At 54.6% G+C, this 21488-nt stretch overlaps 1 protein-coding gene across 4 annotated transcripts; it reads right to left on the bottom strand.

The window, feature by feature from the left end:
- Positions 1-1998: 1998 nt before the first annotated feature.
- On the bottom strand, positions 1999-20127 carry PWWP2B (PWWP domain containing 2B). Of its 4 annotated transcripts, none has more exons than XM_068198380.1 (3): positions 19805-20127; positions 13530-15177; positions 1999-2523 (listed from the first exon to the last, which is right to left on the bottom strand). In XM_068198380.1, exons 1-2 carry the CDS (start codon positions 20086-20088, stop codon positions 13548-13550), a joined length of 1914 nt encoding a protein of 637 aa, XP_068054481.1. In that variant the 5' UTR covers positions 20089-20127; the 3' UTR covers positions 1999-2523; positions 13530-13547. The 4 variants fall into 4 exon arrangements, with proteins under 4 accessions (XP_068054481.1, XP_068054482.1, XP_068054484.1 ...); XM_068198381.1 differs by lacking the exon at positions 1999-2523 and adding an exon at positions 9139-9361; XM_068198383.1 differs by lacking the exon at positions 1999-2523 and adding an exon at positions 11099-12821.
- Positions 20128-21488: the final 1361 nt, after the last annotated feature.

Raw genomic sequence — 21488 nt, 5'->3', positions numbered from 1 at the left:
TGGAGTGCAGCCTGCAAGGGAGGCCAGGGAAGATTTCTGGCAGGGACACAGGCCTGTCCTCAGTCCCCATCAGCCTGCAGGAGCAGAGTGCTGCTGGAGGGCATGAGCTGCCAGTGCCAATCTGTGCCCATCTGTGGGGCCAGCAAGGCCAGCAGCTCCCACCGTGCTGTGACACAGCTGGCAGGGCTGATGTGCACCAGGGGCTTTACTGCACACAGTGGGGAAAAGCTGGACATCCCCTTAAACAACTCCACCCTGGGGACCACTCCAGCATTACGGGAGGGACACTGGCCCTGAGCAAACCCTCCCAAGCCATCTCATGACCCAAGTCCAGAGAAAATCAGTGGCCCCACATGTGAGGTATCACACAACTCCCTCACACCCAGCAGAGACTGAACAGCTGGTCTGAAGAATGCTCCTGCCTGCTCATGGGACCCAAGTGCCATGGGCTGCCTGCTCAGGAACGTGGCCAGCACTCACCTACTGTCCTTGGCATCTCCTTCAACCTTGGAGCAGCCTTTCCACACGTGTGATGGAGCAGCCCTTCACTGGAGATAGGAGCAGACAAGTGCTTTTCCTGGGAGTAGTGAGGAGTAGGGTCCTGGTTAGTCTTGTTTGCCTTTTAAAATTATTTTTAAGTGAACAGAAGGCTGCTTGTACCTCCCTGCAGTTCCCTGCTGTAATGCTACGGCCAAACACTTGGCAGCACTTTTGGGCAGGAATTTTGTACAATGCACAACTGTGTGAGCAGAAAACACTAAAACCACCTCACAGCCATCAGGTCAGCCTGGGCCTAGCTCGAGAAGATGCTAGAAGAAACCTCACAAAGAGCCCCTGAGGCCAGACAGGCAGGAGCTAAGAAAGGCAAGGCTGTTCCTCCTGGAGCAGGAGCACTCCCAGCGCAGGAGCACCTCTGCCAGCCTGGGTAAACACCCACTTGCACAAAGGCTTCACACAAGGTGCAGGAACACATCTCCTGCAACATACTGCTGTCCTTCTTGCACTTATTTTTGGAAAACAGGAAGCTCACTGATTTGTTTGCAGAGGTGACCAAAATGGGCCTTAGGAAACAGCTGTCCTGGTTCAACATCTCCTGTTCCACACCACAGGCTTCCCGCTGTTCTGAGGGATGCAGATTTCACCTAGTGAGGGCTGGGCTCAGGCTCAGCAGAAGGGTTTTGGTGCTGAGCTCCCCTTGTGACACTTTGTTGCTGAAACGGGAAGCTCTGACCTCTCTTGCTGACATTCAAAGAGCACAGTGTGAACCAGCACAAACCAGGAAAACACAAGCCTGTGTCATTTCCGACCCGCTCGCTCTAACTCAGCCAGAGTTCATCCCTGTTTGCTGCAGCAGATCCAGCTGACAGGAGCAAGATCAGAGCAGAGATCCTGCAGCTCCCAGGCAACCTCCCACAGCCAGACAGCAATGTAGTGAGCAGGGACACTCTGAACTGCTTTCTCCAGCACCAGAAGCAACAGATCACCTGAAATTAATGTCTCTGGACTGAGGGAATCCAAGGAAACGGCAGACTAACACAAACCCAAAAAATGAACTGATACAGTTCCAAAATCCTGTCCACATGTCACTTCAGTTTGTGAACCGTTTGAATTTGGCAAAAAAAGCTGTTTGGTTGCTGGTTTAGAATGTGCATCACCTCTTGGTTGAGGGTAAGGAGAGGATCCCTCTGTCCAACATGTTCAAAGGGCCTTAAATCACACTCACGGAGTGCGAACATACAACTTCATGCTCATATGCATGTTCATGTTCAGTTCAGAACACGGATTCCCTCCCTGGCTGGAGCCAGCAGCTCAGCATGACCCCTCTGCATGCAGCAAGGGCTGTGCTGCTCCTCCAGGTGACTTGGGGAAAGCACAGGGGTAGGACCCAAGGACATCCAAGTCCCCAGCACGGCTTGTTTATGTACCTGGAACCACAGATTCTACTGCTCTGCAGTAAACACCACGAGAAAGCTTTAGCATGCAATGAGAGCCATACCATTGTGTGTTGCACATCTTCCAAGGTTTAATAGACACAAAGTGAGTCCATTGTACTTAAGTCACTACAATGATTTCATTCTATTGCATGTCCTGACCCAATTACATTTCTCAGAGTACAGTATTGAATAAAAGTTCGGTAGCTTTAAAATTAACAAGTGTGTGAAATCTGTAAGTAAAATAAGCAGCAGCAATAATCTGGGGAATTTTATCAAGAATAGCTAACTTTTAAGTAATAAATACATTCCGAGTTGTAGTTTTTGCTGTTCTCCTAGTTCATTGCCGTCCGACTGGTCAAGTTCTCATTCTAGGGTAAGACACCCTCAAGCCTTCCCTGCCTCACGCCAGAAGAGCCTCCCAGCTCCGCGTCCCGGTGCCTGTCCCCTGTCCCGGGGCAGGCGGAGCGCTCTGCCCAGGAGCCTCATCCTCGTGCCGTGTGCACGCGGCCGCCGCTTCTCCTGGGAGCACGTCCGGGCGTTACAGACTCGGTGACCCTCTAGGAGAACAGCTGTGCTCGTCTTCTGTTACCTTGAAGAAAGCCAGAGAGGGAGAGGTTACTGTGACAGAGCAGCAAGGCACACGCTGGGCTTCCCTCTAAATATAGCCAGGAATTCTCCTGCTCCCAGCTGGCCCAGCAGGCACAACCAGGAACGGATGCAGCTTGGGAAGAAAGCTGTCAGGCTAACAAACCTAGAGTAAGAGTGGGAATTTTCCCCACGACCAACACGATATGAATTTCAGTGATGATAATAAATCTCCAGTCTGGCTTAAAGACTCTGGAGTCCCTGTTCGGGTGGGTTACTGTAGGTTAATCTGCCACAAGTCCCCACGGAGCGTGCCACGTGAAGAACATCTGCCTCCACTTTCCGAACACAATCTACAAAATAGGATTATTCTCCCCTTGAGAGCAGCCGTACAGAAGCTTTTCTAAGTACCTGCAAGAGCTCAAGCTGCTGACCATGGCCACAGTGCCCGGCCACAGTGCCCGGCCGCATTGCTCGGCCGCAGTAACACAGCTGCAGTGCCCGGCTGCAGTGCCCGGCCACAGTGCCCAGCTGCAGTAACCCAGCCGCAGTGTGGAGCTGCAGTGCCCAGCTGCAGTAACCCAGCCGCAGTGTGGAGCTGCAGTGCCCGGCCGCAGTGCCCAGCTGCAGTGTGGAGCTGCAGTGCCTGGCCGCAGTGCCCAGCTGCAGTAACCCAGCCGCAGTGCCCGGCTGCAGTGCCCGGCCGCAGTGCCCAGCTGCGGTAACCCAGCCGCAGTGCCCAGCTGCAGTGCCCGGCTGCAGTGCCCCAGCTGCAGTGCCCCAGCTGCAGTGCCCAGCTGCAGTGCCCAGCTGCAGTAACCCAGCTGCAGTGCCCAGCTGCAGTGCCCGGCTGCAGTGCCCGGCCGCAGTGCCCAGCTGCAGTAACCCAGCTGCAGTGCCCAGCTGCAGTGCCCGGCAGCAGTAACCCAGCTGCAGTGCCCAGCTGCAGTGTGGAGCTGCAGTGCCCAGCCACAGTGCCCAGCTGCAGTAACCCAGCTACAGTGTGGAGCTGCAGTGCCCAGCTGCAGTAACCCAGCTGCAGTGCCTGGCCGCAGTGCCCAGCTGTAGTAACCCAGCCGCAGTGCCCGGCTGCAGTGCCTGGCCGCAATGCCCAGCTGCAGTAACCCAGCTGCAGTGCCCAGCTGCAGTAACCCAGCTGCAGTGCCCAGCTGCAGTGCCCAGCTGCAGTGTGGAGCTGCAGTGCCTGGCCGCAGTGCCCAGCTGCAGTAACCCAGCTGCAGTGCCCAGCTGCAGTGCCCGGCAGCAGTAACCCAGCTGCAGTGCCCAGCTGCAGTGCCTGGCCACAGTGCCCAGCTGTAGTAACCCAGCCGCAGTGCCCGGCTGCAGTGCCTGGCCGCAGTGCCTGGATGCAGTGTCCCAGCTGCAGTGCCCGGCCGCAGTGCCCAGCTGCAGTGTGGAGCTGCAGTGCCCGGCCGCAGTGCCTGGCTGCAGTAACCCAGCCGCAGTGCCCAGCTGCAGTAACCCAGCTGCAGTGCCTGGCCGCAGTGCCTGGCTGCAGTGCCTGGCTGCAGTGCCCAGCCGCAGTGCCCAGCGGGGCAGAGCAGCCGGCCCCTGGCACTGCTGCCCCGTGGGGCCCCGCAGGCTCCCCCTGCCCTGCCCCACAGAAGGGAGCGGCACTGCGGGGCCCTTGGGACAGCCAGTGTCCCTCCCCAGCCTCATGTGCCACACTGCTGGCACCGGCCCTGGCAGCAGCCACCAGTGCCCCGGGCTCAGGGCTGATGACCTGGGAAAGGAGCAACTCCTGGAGAACAACATGCCTACAAAAAACTAGGGGTGTCCTCACTGGTGCCCCTGCATGCAGGAGGGACTTACACTGGCCCTGGAAGCCAGGTTACAGCGTGGAAGCCCTGGAAGAGTTCAAGGGGAAAATCCACTTCCTTCAAGTGAAGAACAGAACCAAGGGAGAGCACGGCACGGACACCTCCACTCACCCTGACCAGCTGCAGAAGCATCACTGCACCTCGCTCCCAGTGCAAGGCAGCTCCTGCAGCACAAGAATGTGACCAGCCCTAAGTCTGTGCCACACCGACCACATTACCTCCAGCTGAGATGGAAGTGCAGAAGACACCAGCTTGGATCTGTGCTCCTGACACACAGCATTAACACCATAGAAGAGCAGATCAAAAACCTTCAAACCACCCCCAGCTGAGGTTGGTGACTTACAGAGCACAATGAACCAAGAACACCAAACACAGGAAGAGGATCACATCTCCAAAGCTGCTGACATGGCAGCAGCACCGCTTCTGCAGGCAGGGGACCCAAAGTGACACTGATTCACTCAGACTCAGCGTCCAGAATGATCCTCAGTATTGCCCACACAATGCAGAATGCAAAGAGCTGACTCAATACCCAGGAACATCTGTCCCCAAAGCTGTATTCCAGAGAAGGGCTGCGATCAGGTTTCACACACTCTTTCAGCATTGGGCAGAAACCGGGAGGTCTCACCCCTGGGCTCCATTACCTGCAGCCAACAGAGTATAAATTCATACCTAATCTTGCAGGAGAATCTATTTGTGTTCTGATGAACAGAGAGACTTTCAAGAACACACAACAATCTCACTTGCAGGTTTATCACCTTACACCTAGGAAAGCCTTCTGAGGCCCAGGGACCTGGAACAATATCCCTCAAGTGTCTTTGAAAGTACTGACCCTTTAGAGACATTACAGAGTGAGAAGATCTTGTCTAAACAGGAAAAAAAAAATGCATTTCCTGGCTGAGGAGGTAACAGCAAGCCCTCGGGTGGTTGGGTTCTTTGGGATTCCTCACTGGGGGGAAGAAAGAAACACACCAGAAGTACGATACCAAACAGGTCGCAGGGAAGGGTCCTGCCATTGTCAGGGCAGATGGGGCTCCTCCATGGAGAACAGGGACTGAGGCTAAACCTCAGCTGCTCCAGGAACTACCTGAGGGCAAATATCAGGGATTCTGTAGGAGCAGAAAGCTGGGGCTACCAGCAACAGAGCAAGCAGCTTTAACACAGCTCCTAAGCTTGGAACGCTGGAACCTCGGCATGCAGCTCGGTCCCTGTGCCCGGGTGGGCACCTGCACCTGCACAGCTCTGCAGCCAGGCTCGAGGGGCATGGCCACGCAGGGGAGAGCCCTGCTGTCTGTGCGTGCACAGCAGCTCTCACATGTCCAAGAGGAGCTGCGCAGTGACAGCCCCTCGTACGCTCTCACTTCTTCCCTGGAAAGCTTCAGAAATGGGCGTTTAAAAACCCACTTCCAGCATGGAGCAGCTAACGTGTAACTAACACAACACCCGTGGGCTGACTCAGGACAGCCTGCGTGCTAAGCTGGGTGTCCAAAGGACAGCCAAGGCAACTCCCCTGAAGCCAAGTGCTTGTTCATAATTAAAAAAATGAAATTTTGGATCAAATAAAGCCATCCATAAATCCAGATTGAGCAGCAGCAGCTGAGTGCAGAAGAAAATTTATCTTTGGAGGCTGCAGCACCCCAAGTGTGCCCAAGCAGCTTATTCTGAGGATTATTTTCTAATAATAAAGCAATTAACAGCAGGCTGTAATTGAGCATCACTAAATCAGTGTTTCTCCAGCCATCTCTCCTCGGGGGAAATGCAGAGAGGCTGCTGCTAGCAGCCAGCTGGTAAAGTCCTTCCTCCCCAAGCCTTCCTCTCACAGGAGGAAGGAAAGAGTGGCAGCTGGGATCCCCATCTCTGGCCCACTGGATGAGGTTTTGGAACTGTCTCCAGCTCTCAAGGCACCAGAATCCAGCTGACTGGAGCAGGCTGGCAGCTACGTTCTCCAACACTGGAGCTCTCAAACTCCCTCATCCAAGCATCCGTATGACAAATCCTGCACTGAGGGTTTCTGCCTTTGGAAAGGACTGTTTTCCACATGAGTAAATGGCTCAGGTTATTGGCGTGCATCAAAACAGAGCAAGTCATCACTCACAAGGGAAGTCAAACTAGTAATTTGCTAGAATTCATTTCTTCAGCTGCAGAGAGCACACAGGAAATATACTTCATAAAGAAACTCAGGCTGGCTGATCCTGCACAGCACGACTATTGCAGCTGAAACAGGAACTGGTACGTCAGTGAAGGCATTTGCTCCTTTGGAAATTCATCAGCTTAATGGGAAGAGCTTCATTAGCACCTGCCCAGCTCCTCGCTGCCAGAGCCAGCAGGCAGTGACAGGCCAGGAGGACACAGCTAACGTGGGGCAGCAACAAGCTCATGTGGAACTGCTCTGGCACCAGGGAGCCTCCCCTGGCACCTCCCACTCAGCTGAGGTCACCTTCACCTGCACGGGCAGCCACAGCGAGGGGAACCCTTCTGCTGCCCACAGGCACCTTGGGGCGGGCAGGAGACGCAGGCACAGCCCTCACACACCAGAGGGACACTGTCACCCGTGCACGTGGCAGGGTCCTGCTGCTCCTGCTCCCGCTCTGCCAGAGAAAGCCCCTGGAGAAGCAAGAGAGCGCTCGCAGCTGACACGAGAGCTGCAGCTGTGGGGCACAGGGCTGGAGATATGAAGAGCACGAGCCGCCCAGGAGCTGAGGTATTAAGCCCCATCTGTGCCCTTGCTGCCGGACACCAGAAGCCTATTTCAGCTGCACGTAATCTCAGGATGTGCAGAGTTCATTATCTGGCTAATGCAGAGCCCATGTGTTCTGTACAGGTAGAGACAGCACACAGAACAGCTGCAGCAAGCAGATTTAAATAAAATAAACCAGGCCCCATGTGGTGGTATAACCCCATCCAGCAGCCAAGAACCTCGCAGACGCTTGCTCCCTTCTCCACCAGCGGGATCGGGGAGAGAACTGGAAGCACAAAAGCTGGAGAATTCAAGAGTTGAGACAGACAACTTAGTAGGGAAAGCAAAAGCTGCACACACAAACAAAGCAAAACAAGAAATTAAATCCCCGCTTCCATGGGCAGGCAGGTGTTCAGCCACCTCCAGGAGAATAAGGCCCCATGGTATCTAACTGTGACTTGGGAAAACAAATGTCATCACTCCAAATGTCCCCCCTTCCTCCTTCTTCCCCCCACTTTATATACTAAGTGTGATATCATATGGACTGGAATAGCCCCTGGGCCAGTTGGGGTCACCTGTCCTGGCTGTGTCCCCTCCCAACCTCCCACACACCCTCAGTGCCCTCCCCAGCATGGCTGTACGAGGGGCAGGAACAGCCTTGGCTCTGTGCAAGTCCTGTTCAGCAATAACAAAAACACCTCTATTTTATCAACCCCGTGCTCAGCACAAATCCAAAATGCAGCCCTAAATCAATCACTCTGAAGAAAGCTAATTGTACTCCGGCCAAAACCAGCGTATCCCAGCTCGTGCTCATCTAGCCTTAGAGGGGAGCAGCTCCGTAAGCCTTTTACAGGGGAGCAGAGCTTGTCGCTCAGCCCACACACTCCTGCTCACCTTGATGCCAGCACCATGGAGGGCAACTTATGGATGGATAAAACAGAACACACAAGGGCTGACAAACAGCAGCTTGTATGTTTTTCAACATTAAGAGCCTTCACATGAATTTTTGGGATCAAAGTCCTACCTTTCACACCTGAACATGAAAATGAGAAATATTCAATTGTTCAACACCACGCTGGATGCGGCTTGCAGCAACCTAGGATAGTAGAAGGCGTCCCTGGCCAAGGCAGGGGGTGGAACAAAATGATCTTTAAGGTATCTTCCAACCCAAACCTGTCTGTGATTGTACAGTTTGTGTCCCCCACTGTGCCAGGCAGCTGCATGTGCTGTTAGCAGCGCACGGCTGCTGTATGAAGATCCTGTTTGCTCCTCACCTGCAGAGCACACGCACCCTTCCCTACACAGAGCTACCACCAAGTTTCCCAAAATCCCCTACTCCTTTTTGGAAAGTAGCCTTTCTGTAAGTGCACCTTGCAGGTGCTCAATACTATACAAATACCTGCTCAAGCACCACAGGGGCAGGACGAGCTCTGAGCCCTGCCTGGGAGGCCAGAGAACTCCCTTGGGTGGCCCTTGGCTCCCGCCCTGCTGCTCTCCGTGCTTGCTGGGAAAAGGGGAATTGTAGCTGCAATTCGGACACCTCCACTTGAGTTCAAAAACCAAACAAGTAAATAAACACAATTCAGGAAAACATACAGAGATTCTGTTTTTACTTTATTTGTAAGTTTTCAGAGAAACCGGTTTCCAGAATCTTTGTCCACACATCTCTCCCATTTCCTGCCCTGAGACCCTGGCACAGCCCTTGATCCTGTGCGGATCCTACAGGCTCTGGGTGCACTGTGGGCTGGTGACACTGCTGGGGGACACCCACCTGCCCTGCCCACTGTGGGCACGCTCAGCCAGCACAGCCAGCAGAGGCTGAAGCTCCAGCTGGAGCCTGGAGACCCTCAGCCCTGGGAGCAGCTCACTGTGCTCCCAAGGGAGTTGCTAAGCCCTTGGGTGGATACCATCTCCTCCAGCAGCTGAAGTTACAGCTCTGAAAGCCGATCGCATTGCTGGGCACTGGCGTGGCGCAGGTGCAGTTAGAAATAGCCCAATGTACGGCCCGGTGGCCTTTCCAAAGAATACACCCGGGAGCAGAGGGGATGAGAGGGGCCACGGCTGGCAGGACAGGGCAGCACGGAGCTGGGCGTCTCCAAGGGCAGCCCCTGGGCACAAGGAGCAAGTGCTTTTGGAACGGGCAGAGCAGAAGGATGGCACCTGACGCGCAGCTCCAACCATCAGTGCTGGGCACACAGAAATGCAGCACAGTCTATTCTGGACTTGTTCTCCCACCTTGTATTAGCATGCAGAGACGCTCACTTCCAAGCAGGAAGACTGCGAAACAGTAATTAAGTTGGATGCCTGGTTTTAGTGGACTGAAGCATCTAGTAAGCAGGCCAAGAAAAATCTCAAGCATTCATCTTCTGTGCTGAAATATTCCATGTGACCAGGCAGGAGTGTTAGAAAATGTAGCTATCACACCAATCATCCCCATCACTTTATAGCAAGGTAAGCAGAAGAGAGGAGGCTCTACTTTTCTGGTAGAGCAGAAGAGAGGAGGTAAGAGGAAAAGAGGAGTGATTTATGCTGTTTCACAAGCTGCTGGCAGCAGCACTGGCTGGATGGACACACAGAGCCCCGAACACCTTTGAAGGTGAAGTCACAACGTGATATTCCAGGTTTTACATTAGTGGTTTCTACAGACAGGGAGCATGCAGCCAGCTCTGAGTTTGCTGCACACAGCAGCAGTGTGATGGATGGCTTGATGTACTGACACTGGGGGTCTATTAAGCTCATAGCAGTTAAAATGAAAGCCTTCAGCATCTGCACGTTTAATGGTTCCACAGTCACAGCTTGGGGACAGGGGAGAGAGAGGAAGAAGAAAAGGATATTCCAGACTGAAAAAGCAAAGGAATATATATCTTGTAAACTTATTTCATGCAGAGATGTGGATGAAAACCTACCAGCAGTTTCTGCTAGAGGTTTACTGCATGTCTGTGTGCAGGGAGAGGTCATCTGCCATGAGGAGCTGCTCAGGAGGATCACAGAGCAGCAGATCCAGTCCCCTGCAGGGACACCCTCCCCACACAGCAGGGTTGGAGCAACACGTGTTCCTTGTAAAGCTCCTGATCCCACCACACAATGCATTCCTGGTGCAGGGAAGGGGGGCCTTTGGAAACACAGGGCTCCCTCCCTCCTGTGCCCCAGCCCAAGTCACGGCTGAAGCAGCAGCCACAGCCACGGCTCATTCCCAATAAAACGTGTGTGGCACCAGCCCAAGGGTCCTGGCTCCCCCTCCTTGGCCTCAGGTGGGCTTTCCTTAAGGGAGAGGCAAAGATCTGGCACTCCAAGCCAGGGGCAACTGCTATCCTTGTGCCTTGAGCTGGCTCCTTGCTGTCACACACCAGGGAAGCTACAGAGCAGCCCCAGAAGATGCTGAGTGGACATGTCTCTCCTGGCACTTCTCTAAACCAAGTCTTACAAGTTTGAGTTCTACAGGCTGCTATTCTGCCTGTTGTTTTTCCAGAAACTTGTTTTACTTAATTAAAACCCTGTCATTACCTGACTAGTACATTCCTTGCAAAGAAACCCTAAGGACAAAGCAGTAACAAAAGAAGTGATCCTACCAGCTTTTCCAACTCAAACCAAGTTAAAAGAAAAAAAAAATCCAATTTTTCCAGTTTTCTGCATCCACAAATTACCTGCAGCGTTTGTACATTTTTCCAGTAACTACCCTCTGCAGAACACATCACATGCCAGAAGACAGAAAATTTTATAAGAGAAAGGTGTCACCAGTGACAAACTTCTGCTGTGGCCAGGACTAGCATGAGCAGTGTCAGTGCTGAAGCCACTTGATGGATTCCTGATGACAAAAACCTTTGTGCCACTGCTGGTGAAGCCCCAGCATGATGGATTTTAGAGTGTTACCATGCAATATTACCAGGTTACCCAGAGCAGCTGTGCTGCCCCTGTATCCCTGGCAGTGTCCAAGGCCAGGCTGGATGGGGCTTGGAGCAACCTGGGATAGTGGAAGGTGTCCCTGCCCATGGCAGGGGGTGGAATGGGATGGACTTCAGTGTCCCTTCCAGCCAAACCCTTTCATGCTATCCCTCAGGAAAGGACAGCGAATGAGCACTGAAGGAAACAGTTCAGTTCTACCTTGTGGAAAATCCAGGAAAGCAACAAAATTCAATGCTCCTGCAAGGAGAGAATTAGGTACAGACAATTCTCTGAAATAATGAGCAGTTTTGTAAGTGATGTACCAAAACTCCAGATATGCTGATCTAATTGGGAAACGAGGTAAATGTGACGTGGAACACAGGCAGTTGTGTAGTTCTGCTTTTCCAGTTTTGCAGTTCTTTACCCAACAGTCATGTTGTCTTCAGCCTGGCAGACTGTGCTGGCAGCTCAGCTCAGACATGTAAGGCAGGAAATCCCCTGTGGAAAGCCAGCTGAAGGAGGCCAACAAAACAGTGCTATCTGCTAAACATATATACCCATATACACATGCAGAGGTTTGGCTGAAGAGCACAGAGGGAAGGAGTTTTGGTCTAATCCAGGCCATCCCATCCATCATTTTCTTATCCACATGTTCTCCAGATGTTCTTCTTTGCCCTGTTTACAGAGCTGCTGTGTACCTGTAGCTCAGATCCCACTGTGTCTCTGGAGCAAGGGCTCTTCTCCTCCTCGAGGCCCTGCCCTGCAGCCCGTGCCCCCATCCTGGCCAGCTCCTGCTGGGGCCAGCAGCCAGCGTTCTCTGCAGGCCCACGTGCGGGGGGCAAGCATCCTCCCGTTCTGACTTCCAGCTCTGGGCGCGGGACTCCTCTTGGCCACAGCTCTCCCACTGCCCGTGGACTGGCAGGCACAGCCAAGCTGTCTGATCTGAGCATTGGGTGCTTCCTCGAGCTGTCCCTTCTCCTGCAGCTGGGCCATGCCAGCCTGCCCAGGACCCTCAAGGGCAAGGACAGATGGCAGGAGTGATGGTGACATTCATCACCTTTGTCCATAATTGCTCTCTCACACACTGAAGACAGCTCAGAGGATGACGTTTGCTGCTCCTTTAACCAGAGCACTGTCCAGACAGGAGCCATGGATTGGCCAGGACTCTTCCACTGGCAAGGACAGTACATTCTGGGCAGCAGGTTTATTTATACTCCTGATCTAGCTAATAGGAATTTGGGTCCAATCCAAACACTCTGATATAATAAAGTCCTTAGCCAGAGTTAAGCAGCAGTTCTATGGGCAAGATCAAGAAGGAAGCTGAAATGTTGCTGCTGCAGTTGTCCAGACACCCTGAGTACACAGCATGAGTATGTCATGCTCTGGTTATTTACTCCAGCCAGGCTTGCTGAGATGGAGCCATAACCCAAGCAAAGCAGGTCCCTCATCACACTCAAGCAAGGGGTGAAGTCCCATGACAGAGGGTATGAAAAAAATTCAATTTTCCCATCAGGATTACATGAGCACTGACCTTCCCAGTCCCACTGCATTATGACAGTTCAGATAATGAAGAGAGTCCAGAGGAGCAGCACTGGCTTGCTCACACAGAGTCCTTCAAGCATGAAACAGAGCAGAGCATTCAGGGGACAGCATAACGAACCACACTGCACAAAGCATGGTCTTTGACACAAGGCTCTTCCCAGTGACACCTCTGGTTTTCGACAAAAAGTTAATCCGCCCCTTGTCTAATACCATCACAGCTGAGCTCTTGTCTGGGCAGTGATGACTGAAAGGTTGTGAAATGATTCCAGGTTTCATCCAAGTCACTGGATTTTCCCATGAACTTGTATTCCCAGTCATGCCACATGCTGTACTTTTAGGTACCAAATTTTCATCGCAGGCAGACTGTTTGATGAGAAAGGGAAACCCATCCGTTACAAAGAATCAGCTCTCACGTTTCCATTCCCACCTAATGTCCTCACACAAATGTGAAGCCCAAAGGAATTTCATTTGATCCAGGCCATTCCCCAGAGAAACACTGAAAATTTAGGTACAAACCAAACCCCAAGTACTGTGTGAGATATTGCAATACTGTTCCACAAAGACAGTTTTTGGTACAATCATTCTGAGGAGCCGTAAAGGGCCTTCATAAGAAATCCAAACCAGAGGGATCAGAAGGAGGGGAGCAAAGGGGTCCTAAACTGTTACAGGTAATTGCTGGGCACCAGCACATACATATGATAAATGTCACCTTAATTCCAGTTTTAGTTCTTTGACCCAAGGAAACTGAAAGCCTAGGAGCTGTTAGTCTTCCAGGCACACAGCTACAGGTTTATCAGTTCTTTGAACAGGCTGCTTCCTCACAGTGTCCTGCCTGGCCTGCATTTCCCTCTGGGAATAGGGGCTCCAATTCCCATGGTCACCAAAAGAGTTTGGAATTAAGCTTCTCACCACCTCTGAAATTACCCCTACGAACTAAGAGCCAAGCACGTAAATGTCACAATTGCCAATCTCAGATTTAATGGAAACACAAATGCAAACAAACAGTGGAATACAGATTAAAAAAGCATCAGCAGACTTTTCTTGGCAAGCGTTAGCGAAGCAATCACTCACCTGATACTGGAGGCAAAGTTATGTCTCAAACTGTGTTAAGAGATCTCGTATTTCTGGGGTCAGGTGCTTGACTGCCTTCGCAGCTTCCGTGATCGCTTTCCGGTACATGCCTTTCTTCTTGCGATTAAACCTCAGTTTGAAAAATTCCGAGAAAGGAGAGAGTTTTGAAACAGATAAGAACGAGGTTGTCGGAGAACCAAACCATGACACTTTAGCTTCTCGCCACGAAGGTTCCCCGTTTTCCTTCTGGCTGAGGTTTATGTCAAGAACACGTGCTGGCCACCACGGAAATCCGTGAATTTTACCCCAGACAATATCCCCCACTGAAACAGTCCTTCCATCTTCTGTAACACATTTAGACACACTCTGGGTGTGCAGCCTGACTGTCAGTGGTGGCACAATTTTACGCTCATCTTTTGAAGATGAAGAGACGGAGGCATCATCACCAGGCAAAAAGTCACACAGTTCTGGTGATGTCACTTCTGAACTAGAAGACTTGGATTCATCTAGACTATCATTGCTACACACCGATAAACTAGAAGAATCTGCTTTTCTTTTACGGTAATTCATGAGGAAAGCCAAGTTATCATGTCCATCTTTACCCTGGGGAAACCTTTTGAAGTCATCATCTTCACCTGAACTGCCTGAAGATATCTCAGCCAAACTTCTGTTGGTGGACTCATCATTGTAAAACACTCCGGGATTGGACTCCCCACTGTTCTGGAGGACATTGATTTCGTCAATCAGTTCTGCTTTATAAATTGAAACACTCTGACCATCGTTGATGCGATGGGGCTTCAGCCGTATCTTTGGGGGTGGGACATCCACACTGGAATGCACTGGCCGCGTGAGCTTCAGTTTTGGAATGGAAGCAAGCTGGCTGCCTGCTGACTTGTCCATTAAACATTTGGTTTGTCGACACCGCTCAGAGTCCCTGCTCTCCTCTTGGTCCCCGGCTCCGTTCTGCAGCACTCGCTCTGGACAGAACGGTTTGACTGAGCCATGAACCCGGGAAGGGATTTTTACCACTTCACCTTTCCCTTGTGGAGTACTGTAGGATATTTTTATAACTGGCGTTCGATGCACCAGCTCCCCAGAAAACTTGTCATCCTCCCTCTTCTCTCTTTTGTTCCTTTTCTCCACGTAGTCAGAGTCGCTGTGCTTTTTCTGCTCCTTGTCCTGAATGCTCAGCTTCCTCCTGGTCTTGGTGTTCTGCCGCGGCGCGCTCGCATCCTCGGGGTTCAGCGTGTTCTTGCACTTCTCGCAGAGCACCTGCCTGGGCCGCAGCCTGATGGTGCTCATGATGAGCCTGCCCGGGTCCCTGTTGCGCGACAAACGCCTCCTCGTCCTCTTTATAGTCCGTGGCGGCGGCTGCGGGACCCACTGGTTGTAGGTGTGCCGCAGCCACAGCGGCCGGGGGAACGGGGCTCCCTCGAAGTAGGGTGGGAAGGGCGGGAGGCTGCCGGGCGCTGGCAGCAGCGGCGGCACCTGCTCCTCGGCGCTGCCCTTGCCGGGCGGGTGGCCAGCGGGCCGCGGCTCCGGCTCGCCCTGCGCGGCAACCCCACCGTCAGCAGCTCCGTTAGCGCAGGCGCCGGAGGGGGGGTCCTCGTGCTTGGGGAAGGAGGATGGCAGACAGAACAATCCAGACCTAAATTGGGGCGAGAAGGACAGGGAGGGAAAGAAACAGAGTCAGGAGCTTTGCAAGGTGCTTCTCTGGGAACCCAAAAGATCCCGCCAGCCCACAGCCTCAGTACTGAGAACTCAACACTTTCTCGTGACTTTTAAGATCAAGCAGCCAATTCTGCCACTGAGTAAAATAACAGCAGTGCAGAAATCTGGCAGGGTATCCTACTCTTCTCCCAGAAAAGCCAGAGGGATCAAAACCTCTATTTCTATGAACTCTTTGCACCAAGTTTTGCCCTAAGAAGTTGTAAGTTTTATCCCACAAAGCAGTTTACTACATCAGCAGGCTGGCAAGGCCGGAGGAGGGATGTGATCCGGATTAGCCTAGGGAGCTATGAAACTGCCCTCTTCTCACTGTAGATGCAGGGCTGATTTTCCAGTTTTTCATTTTAAACCTGAACACCCTGACTTGGGTGGATAAGTTGCAAAGGTTCACCGAGACACAGCTCTGCTCCTCTTCCCTGGTCTCCCCATATTCAGCTGTATTTGGTAACATAAGGCACCACAACTCCTTCAGAACAGCAGGGTTAACAATGATGATGCTCTGTCCTTCAATGCCAAGTCTCCTGACAGGCCACCAAGGTTCGGACACAGCACCTTGCCTGGATATTGGCAAAAGCAAATCCTCTGAAATGCTGAAATTCACAACTGCAAGTCATGTCTCTAAAATGTATTAATTTACGCTCTTGGCCTTGCATTAGAAATATTACGCTAACAGCAGTGGGACAGATTCTGCCCTGAAACACTGACTCTGACTGAGCAAAGCTCCCTGCCTTGGCTTTGCGGAAACACTTCTGCAGAGAACACACCATCAGTGAAGCACGTGGACCCTCTTAAAAATAACAATATGTTATATAGGAGAGCCACAAAGAAGAGACAAAGCAATGGAGAACAGGTACAGACCAAATACCAGTGGCTTTTGGATGCTACAGTCCCATTCCCCTCCTTGCCAGCCATTGCTTTCTTTCCAACCACAAGGAAGGAAGGACCCTTTCTGAGGCGAGGGAGGAGTGTCTTGGTGGTGTCACAAAGGGGGACACTTTGGTAAGCGTTAGCAGAGAGCACTGAAGAGGAGCTGAAGGCACCACGCCTCTCACCAAGAGCAGCACAAAGCCACTGCCATGGGTTTCCCGACGGAGAGAAGCCTCCAAAATCCTTCCCCATAACTGAAAAAGTGCAACAACTTGCTGTTAAATGGCAGTTTAACTGGGAAAGGATTAAGCTGTTGAAATCACGTAATTTGGAACAAAATATTTTTGTTCCAAGAGGCTTTTTTTAAACAGAGACAACCAAGAATGTAGGTGTCTTGAAATGACAACCCAGAAAGCCAGTACAGTCTGTACAGCCAGACAGAGATGTCAGCACCATTCATAATCCACAGTGAGACCATTTCTGAATGAAATGATGGCTGTAAATTATGGTTATTTTATGCAGTGAGATTGCATGACTTGGTCACAACAGAAAAGTGCTCCTCATGTAGACACAAGCCCAATCCCCTGTTCAGGTCACTGACCCCTCCAGAGTGGCACGGAGCTCCTCGCCTGTCAGAAGTGGAGCACCCAAACGTTCACTCACAGGATGGTTTGTGCCTGTAGCACCAATGTACCAGCACACTGCAACCCCACTGGGCTGGCCACGGCCTCCGTGCCATGGAACGTGCCCACAGAGCCCAGACCACCGCCCGCCCCAGCTGTCAGCCCGTGCCAGGCACCAGTTCCGCAGGGAGGCCTGTTACAAAGATGGGGACAAACTTCTCAGCAAGGCCTGCTGGGACAGGGCAAGGGGTGATGGCTTCCCACGGCCAGAGGGCAGAGCTGGATGGGACATTGGGAATTGGGAATTGTTCCCTGGCAGGGTGGGCAGGCCCTGGCACAGGTGCCCAGAGCAGCTGTGGCTGCCCCTGGATCCCTGGCAGTGCCCAAGGCCAGGCTGGACACTGGGGCTGGAGCACCTGGGACAGTGGGAGGTGTCCCTGCCATGGCAGGGGGTGAAACAGGATGAGCTTTAAGGTCCCTTGCAATCCAAGCCATTCTGGGATTCTGTGATTAAAGCAGCAGGAAATACTGCTGATGGGATTTCACCCTGCTTGTAATCCCCCTTTCTGGGGCAGCTGCAGCCAACCGGACTTGGTTACCTCAATCCAGTCTCTGCTTGGTATGGGAGATGCCGTCCTTCGTTATTTATATCCCTGCATAATTAAAACCCAACTTTTGAAGTAAGCTCAATTGCAGCAAAACTATTAATTTTTGTTATCAGAAACACTGTAACAGCATGTAAATCTATACTTGAGCGTGTACACTATGGAGCTCACTTTGAGCAGAGCCAGTTTATTGTAAGCAAATAATTGCCAGTCACTGGGTAGGCCCTGGTGCTGCTGCATCATCCAGGCTGGGGCAGGAAGGGACACAAGCACTTTTTTCTGCAAATAATTCCCCAGCAGCTGGAAGGTCAGGCATGTCTGTTCCCTACGTCCCCCATTCCTAAAGGCACAAGGGGCAGGCAGGGCATGGGGCAGGCAGGGCAGGGGACGGGCACGGGCAGGGGACGGGCACGGGCAGGGGACGGGCAGTCCTGCTGCCCATGGGCTGAGCCCCTGCAAACCCAGATGGGCAGTTTGGGGTTCTAACCTGCACCAGCCTCTGTGGCAAAACACCTGGATGGCTGGGGGTGCCCTGGGTGCTCAGGTGGCAAGCCTTTCTCCTGCTCAGCTCCCCACAGCACTCGCTACAGCTTAGGACAAGTAAACGGCATTACAGATTGTCTGTGTTACAAGGGACCTTAAAAACCATCCAGTTCCATCTCTCCTGCCCTGGGCTGGGATCTCCTTTATTAGCCAAGCTGCTCCAAGCCCTGTCCAAGCTGACCTTGAACACTTTCAGAGATGGAGCAGCCACAACTAAGTAAAACACATTCATCTACTGTGTGATGCTGAAACCACTTTAAACCACCAAAGAAAGCTGAAGAATCACCACATCAGCCCTCCTTCCTTTTTGAAGTAATCTCCTCTTTCTATGCAGGTCTAACAGCCTGCTCTGGTGGCTCCTCTCCTGCCAGTCCCATCTCACTGCCCAGGGGGTACAGGCAGAGCATGGGGAACCCCTGCACAGGGACGAGCTGGTGCGACAGGGCTCCATCAGCCAGGCAGCAGCAGGAGGAGAAACAGCTCTGCCACACATCCACTGCAGGCACTGCAAGCTCAGCACCAAGTGGATAAAGTCCTGCTGCCTTTGGGACACATCCTGACCTTCACCTTCCAGTCACGGCCGGGCCGACTCCCGTGCTCTGCCGTAGGATGAACAAGATCTCTCCTCCCCGCCACACCCCAGACCTGGGATGCCCGCAGTGCTTTCTCCAAGTGCCAGGGTCCTGCCTCACACACAGAGTCCCCTCCTGGGAGCCCCGAGCACAGGCTGTGGCTCTCACCTTGTGCTGGCCACCACCTCTCCCTGCCCCTCCATGGTCAGCACAGGCCAGCCAGCGCTCGGCACCACCACGGGCAGGATGCGGCCAGGGGACGCCACAGAACGAGCCCTGACCCGCGGGGACAGCCCCAATGCCCTCCCCCAGCACACAGCAGTGTCACCACCGACAGGGCTGCGGCAGCACCGGCCTGCAGAGCTGCCTCAAAGCCTGGCAAAAACACCCAGCTGGCCGGTTCTTGGACCCACCCGAAGCAGAGGGAGGAAACAAGATGAAGAAAAATAATGGAGAAAGGTTAGGGTGAAAAACACCAGGTGAAAGAAGTGTCACTGCAGAGAAAGACAACTGAAATGTGAGAGGCAGAAAGAGCTGGTTTAGGGGGCTCGAGGGCCACCAACTGCTCGTGCTGGGACCAGACTCCAGGGTGGCTTTATGGACTCTGCACAGCATTAGGTCCCTGAATGCCTTTCAAAATCTGACTCCAATTTTCCGGGACAGCCACGTGAAACCAAATAAATGACAAAAATGAAGCTCAGAACTCCTGCTCCATCTCGTAGGATGGATCAGAGGTGAGGCTGCTGTGCTCCCACGCAGCACCGATCTGTCTCGTACCCAGCAGGCAGCACCAAACCCGCTCCGCACAGGAGCGCGGCCCAGCACCGCGCACAGCCCCGGAGAGCCGGCCCGGCCCCGCGGCGAGCCCAGCCACCGCCAGAGCCGGGGCAGGTGTGAGCACGAGGTCCCCGCCGTGCCGAGCGGAGCCGCAGCCCGCGGGCCCCTCTCGGCCCCGCGGCGCTCGGGCAGCGCCAGGGCCGGGGCTGCTGCGGCCACAGCCCGCGGCACCCCCCGGAACCGCCGCCACGTGGGGGGGTTCGGCGGGGGGAGCTCGGGGAGCCCCGCGCGGGGGGAGAGAACGGCGGGGGCCGCGCCGGAAGGGCCGGGGCACGCTCCCCGGGGCCGGGGCACGCTCCCCGGGGCCACGTGCGGGGCCTCGGCCGGGCCGGGGGCTCCGCTCCGCCCCCGCCGCTTTGTGCCCCGGGCCGGTCCCGACCCCGCCGCTTTGTCCCGCCCGGCCGAACAAAGGGCGCGGGGCGGCGCGGCCCCACCGGCCCCGGCCCCGGCCCCGGCCCCGCTCCCCGCCGCGGTCCCGGTGCCCCCATCCCCGGCCGCACCTCTTGGAGCAGTCCAGCAGCACGCCGGTGAAGCGCCGCTCCCCGCAGCTCAGCGTCACCACCAGCGTGTCGTTCACCATCTGCTCCACCAGCACCGGCACCCACGCGCCCACCCGCGGCGGCGGCGCCCCCGCCGCGTCCCCCGCCGCCGCCGCCGCCCCGGCCTCGGCCATGCTCCCGCCGCTCCCCGCCGGCGGGGCCGCTGGGCCGGGCCGCGCCGTGACCTCACGGAGCGCCCGCCGCCGCCGCGCGTGACGCCACGGCCCCGCCCCGCCGCCGGGCATGACGTCACGGCCCCGCCCCGCCGCCGGGCACGTGCGTGGGACGGGGCGGGGGCGAGGCCGAACGGGGCGGGGCGCGGCGGGGAGGGGCGGGGCCGGCCCGGGCAGGGCGGGGCCGGGCTGGGGGCGGGGCCGGCGCCTTGCGCCTCCTGGCGGCCGAGCCGCGCTCCGGCAGCCGCGGGGCGGGGCCATCGGGGCGGGGCCGCGCAGGGGGCGGGGCCAGCAGGTGAGCGCAGCCCCGCCCCGGGCAGCTGCTCCCGGCTCTGGTCCTTGAGGAATGGCTCAGTCACCGAACGGCTGGGCTTGGGGCGACCCCGGGATCACCCAGCCCAACCCCTGCCCAGGCAGGGGCACCTGGAGCAGGGCACTCAGGAGCGCGTCCAGGAGGCTTCGGAACGGCTCTGGAGAGGAGACCCCAGCCCCTCCCTGGGCAGCTGCTCCAGGGCTCTGCCCCTCCGTGCACAGAAGTTCTTCCTCACGTTGGGGTGGAACTTGCTGTGGCTCAGCTCCTGGCCAGTGCTGCTTGTCCTGGCTCTGGCACCGGCCTCTGACAGCCCTTGGGGAGATTTGTACGGCTTGCTGGGATCCCCTCGCAGCCTTCCCTTCTCCAGCCTGAGCAGGCCCGGCTCCCAGAGTCTCTCCTCATCTCAGAGATGCTCCAGTCCCAAAAGGACTCCGTGGCCTCTCTGGACCCTCTCCAGCAGCTCCTTGGCTTTCTTGTCCTGAGGAGCCCAGCCTGGGCCCGGCACTCCAGATGTGCCTCACTAGGGTTGGGTGGAAGGGGCAGGATCACTGCCTGACCTGCTGGCTTTGCCCTTCCCCATGCCAATACTGATCCACATGCATCCCAATGCAAATATTTACAAATAGCATGTTTATTTTTACCAATGCTTTCTGGAAAGAGCCCATGGTTTCCCAAAGTGCTGACAGACTGATGCCCGATCCAATGGAATCCATACACTGTCTCTGCTGTGACCGAAGCTGAATTCTCAGCGTGCTCAAGGGGCTGAGACCCAACTGTGTCAAGTAGAGACTTGCCAGAAAGGCTGATAAATGACTGCTCCCATGAGCAGCACTGTGCTTCCTTGCTTCTGTTAACCCAAGCAGCAAAATAGCAACAAAAAATGTCAGCTCAGTTGGTGCTTGGTGTCATTTTTATGGAACTCTGTTGGTGTTTCAATTGCCATATCCAGAGGGGTCCACGAGCCAAAGTCCCGGGGCTGCCTCGGGAAGATGCTGAGGGTAGGAACAGGCACAGAGGGAAGTTCTGATGTCCTCAAGGACAGAGAAATCAGAACTCATTTTCAGAAGGAAAAGGAAACTTTGAAGCATCCTCCGAGCTGGCGATGGCGTTCAGGAAGGTCAGCCGGTGTCCCTGCAGAGCGCCCTGGCACCCCAAATCC

This window comes from Anomalospiza imberbis, chromosome 8 (genome assembly GCF_031753505.1).
Source record: "Anomalospiza imberbis isolate Cuckoo-Finch-1a 21T00152 chromosome 8, ASM3175350v1, whole genome shotgun sequence".
NCBI lineage: Eukaryota > Metazoa > Chordata > Aves > Passeriformes > Viduidae > Anomalospiza > Anomalospiza imberbis.
The sequence above is the reverse complement of the archived record's forward strand: the minus strand, read 5'-3'. Positions and strand labels throughout refer to the sequence as shown.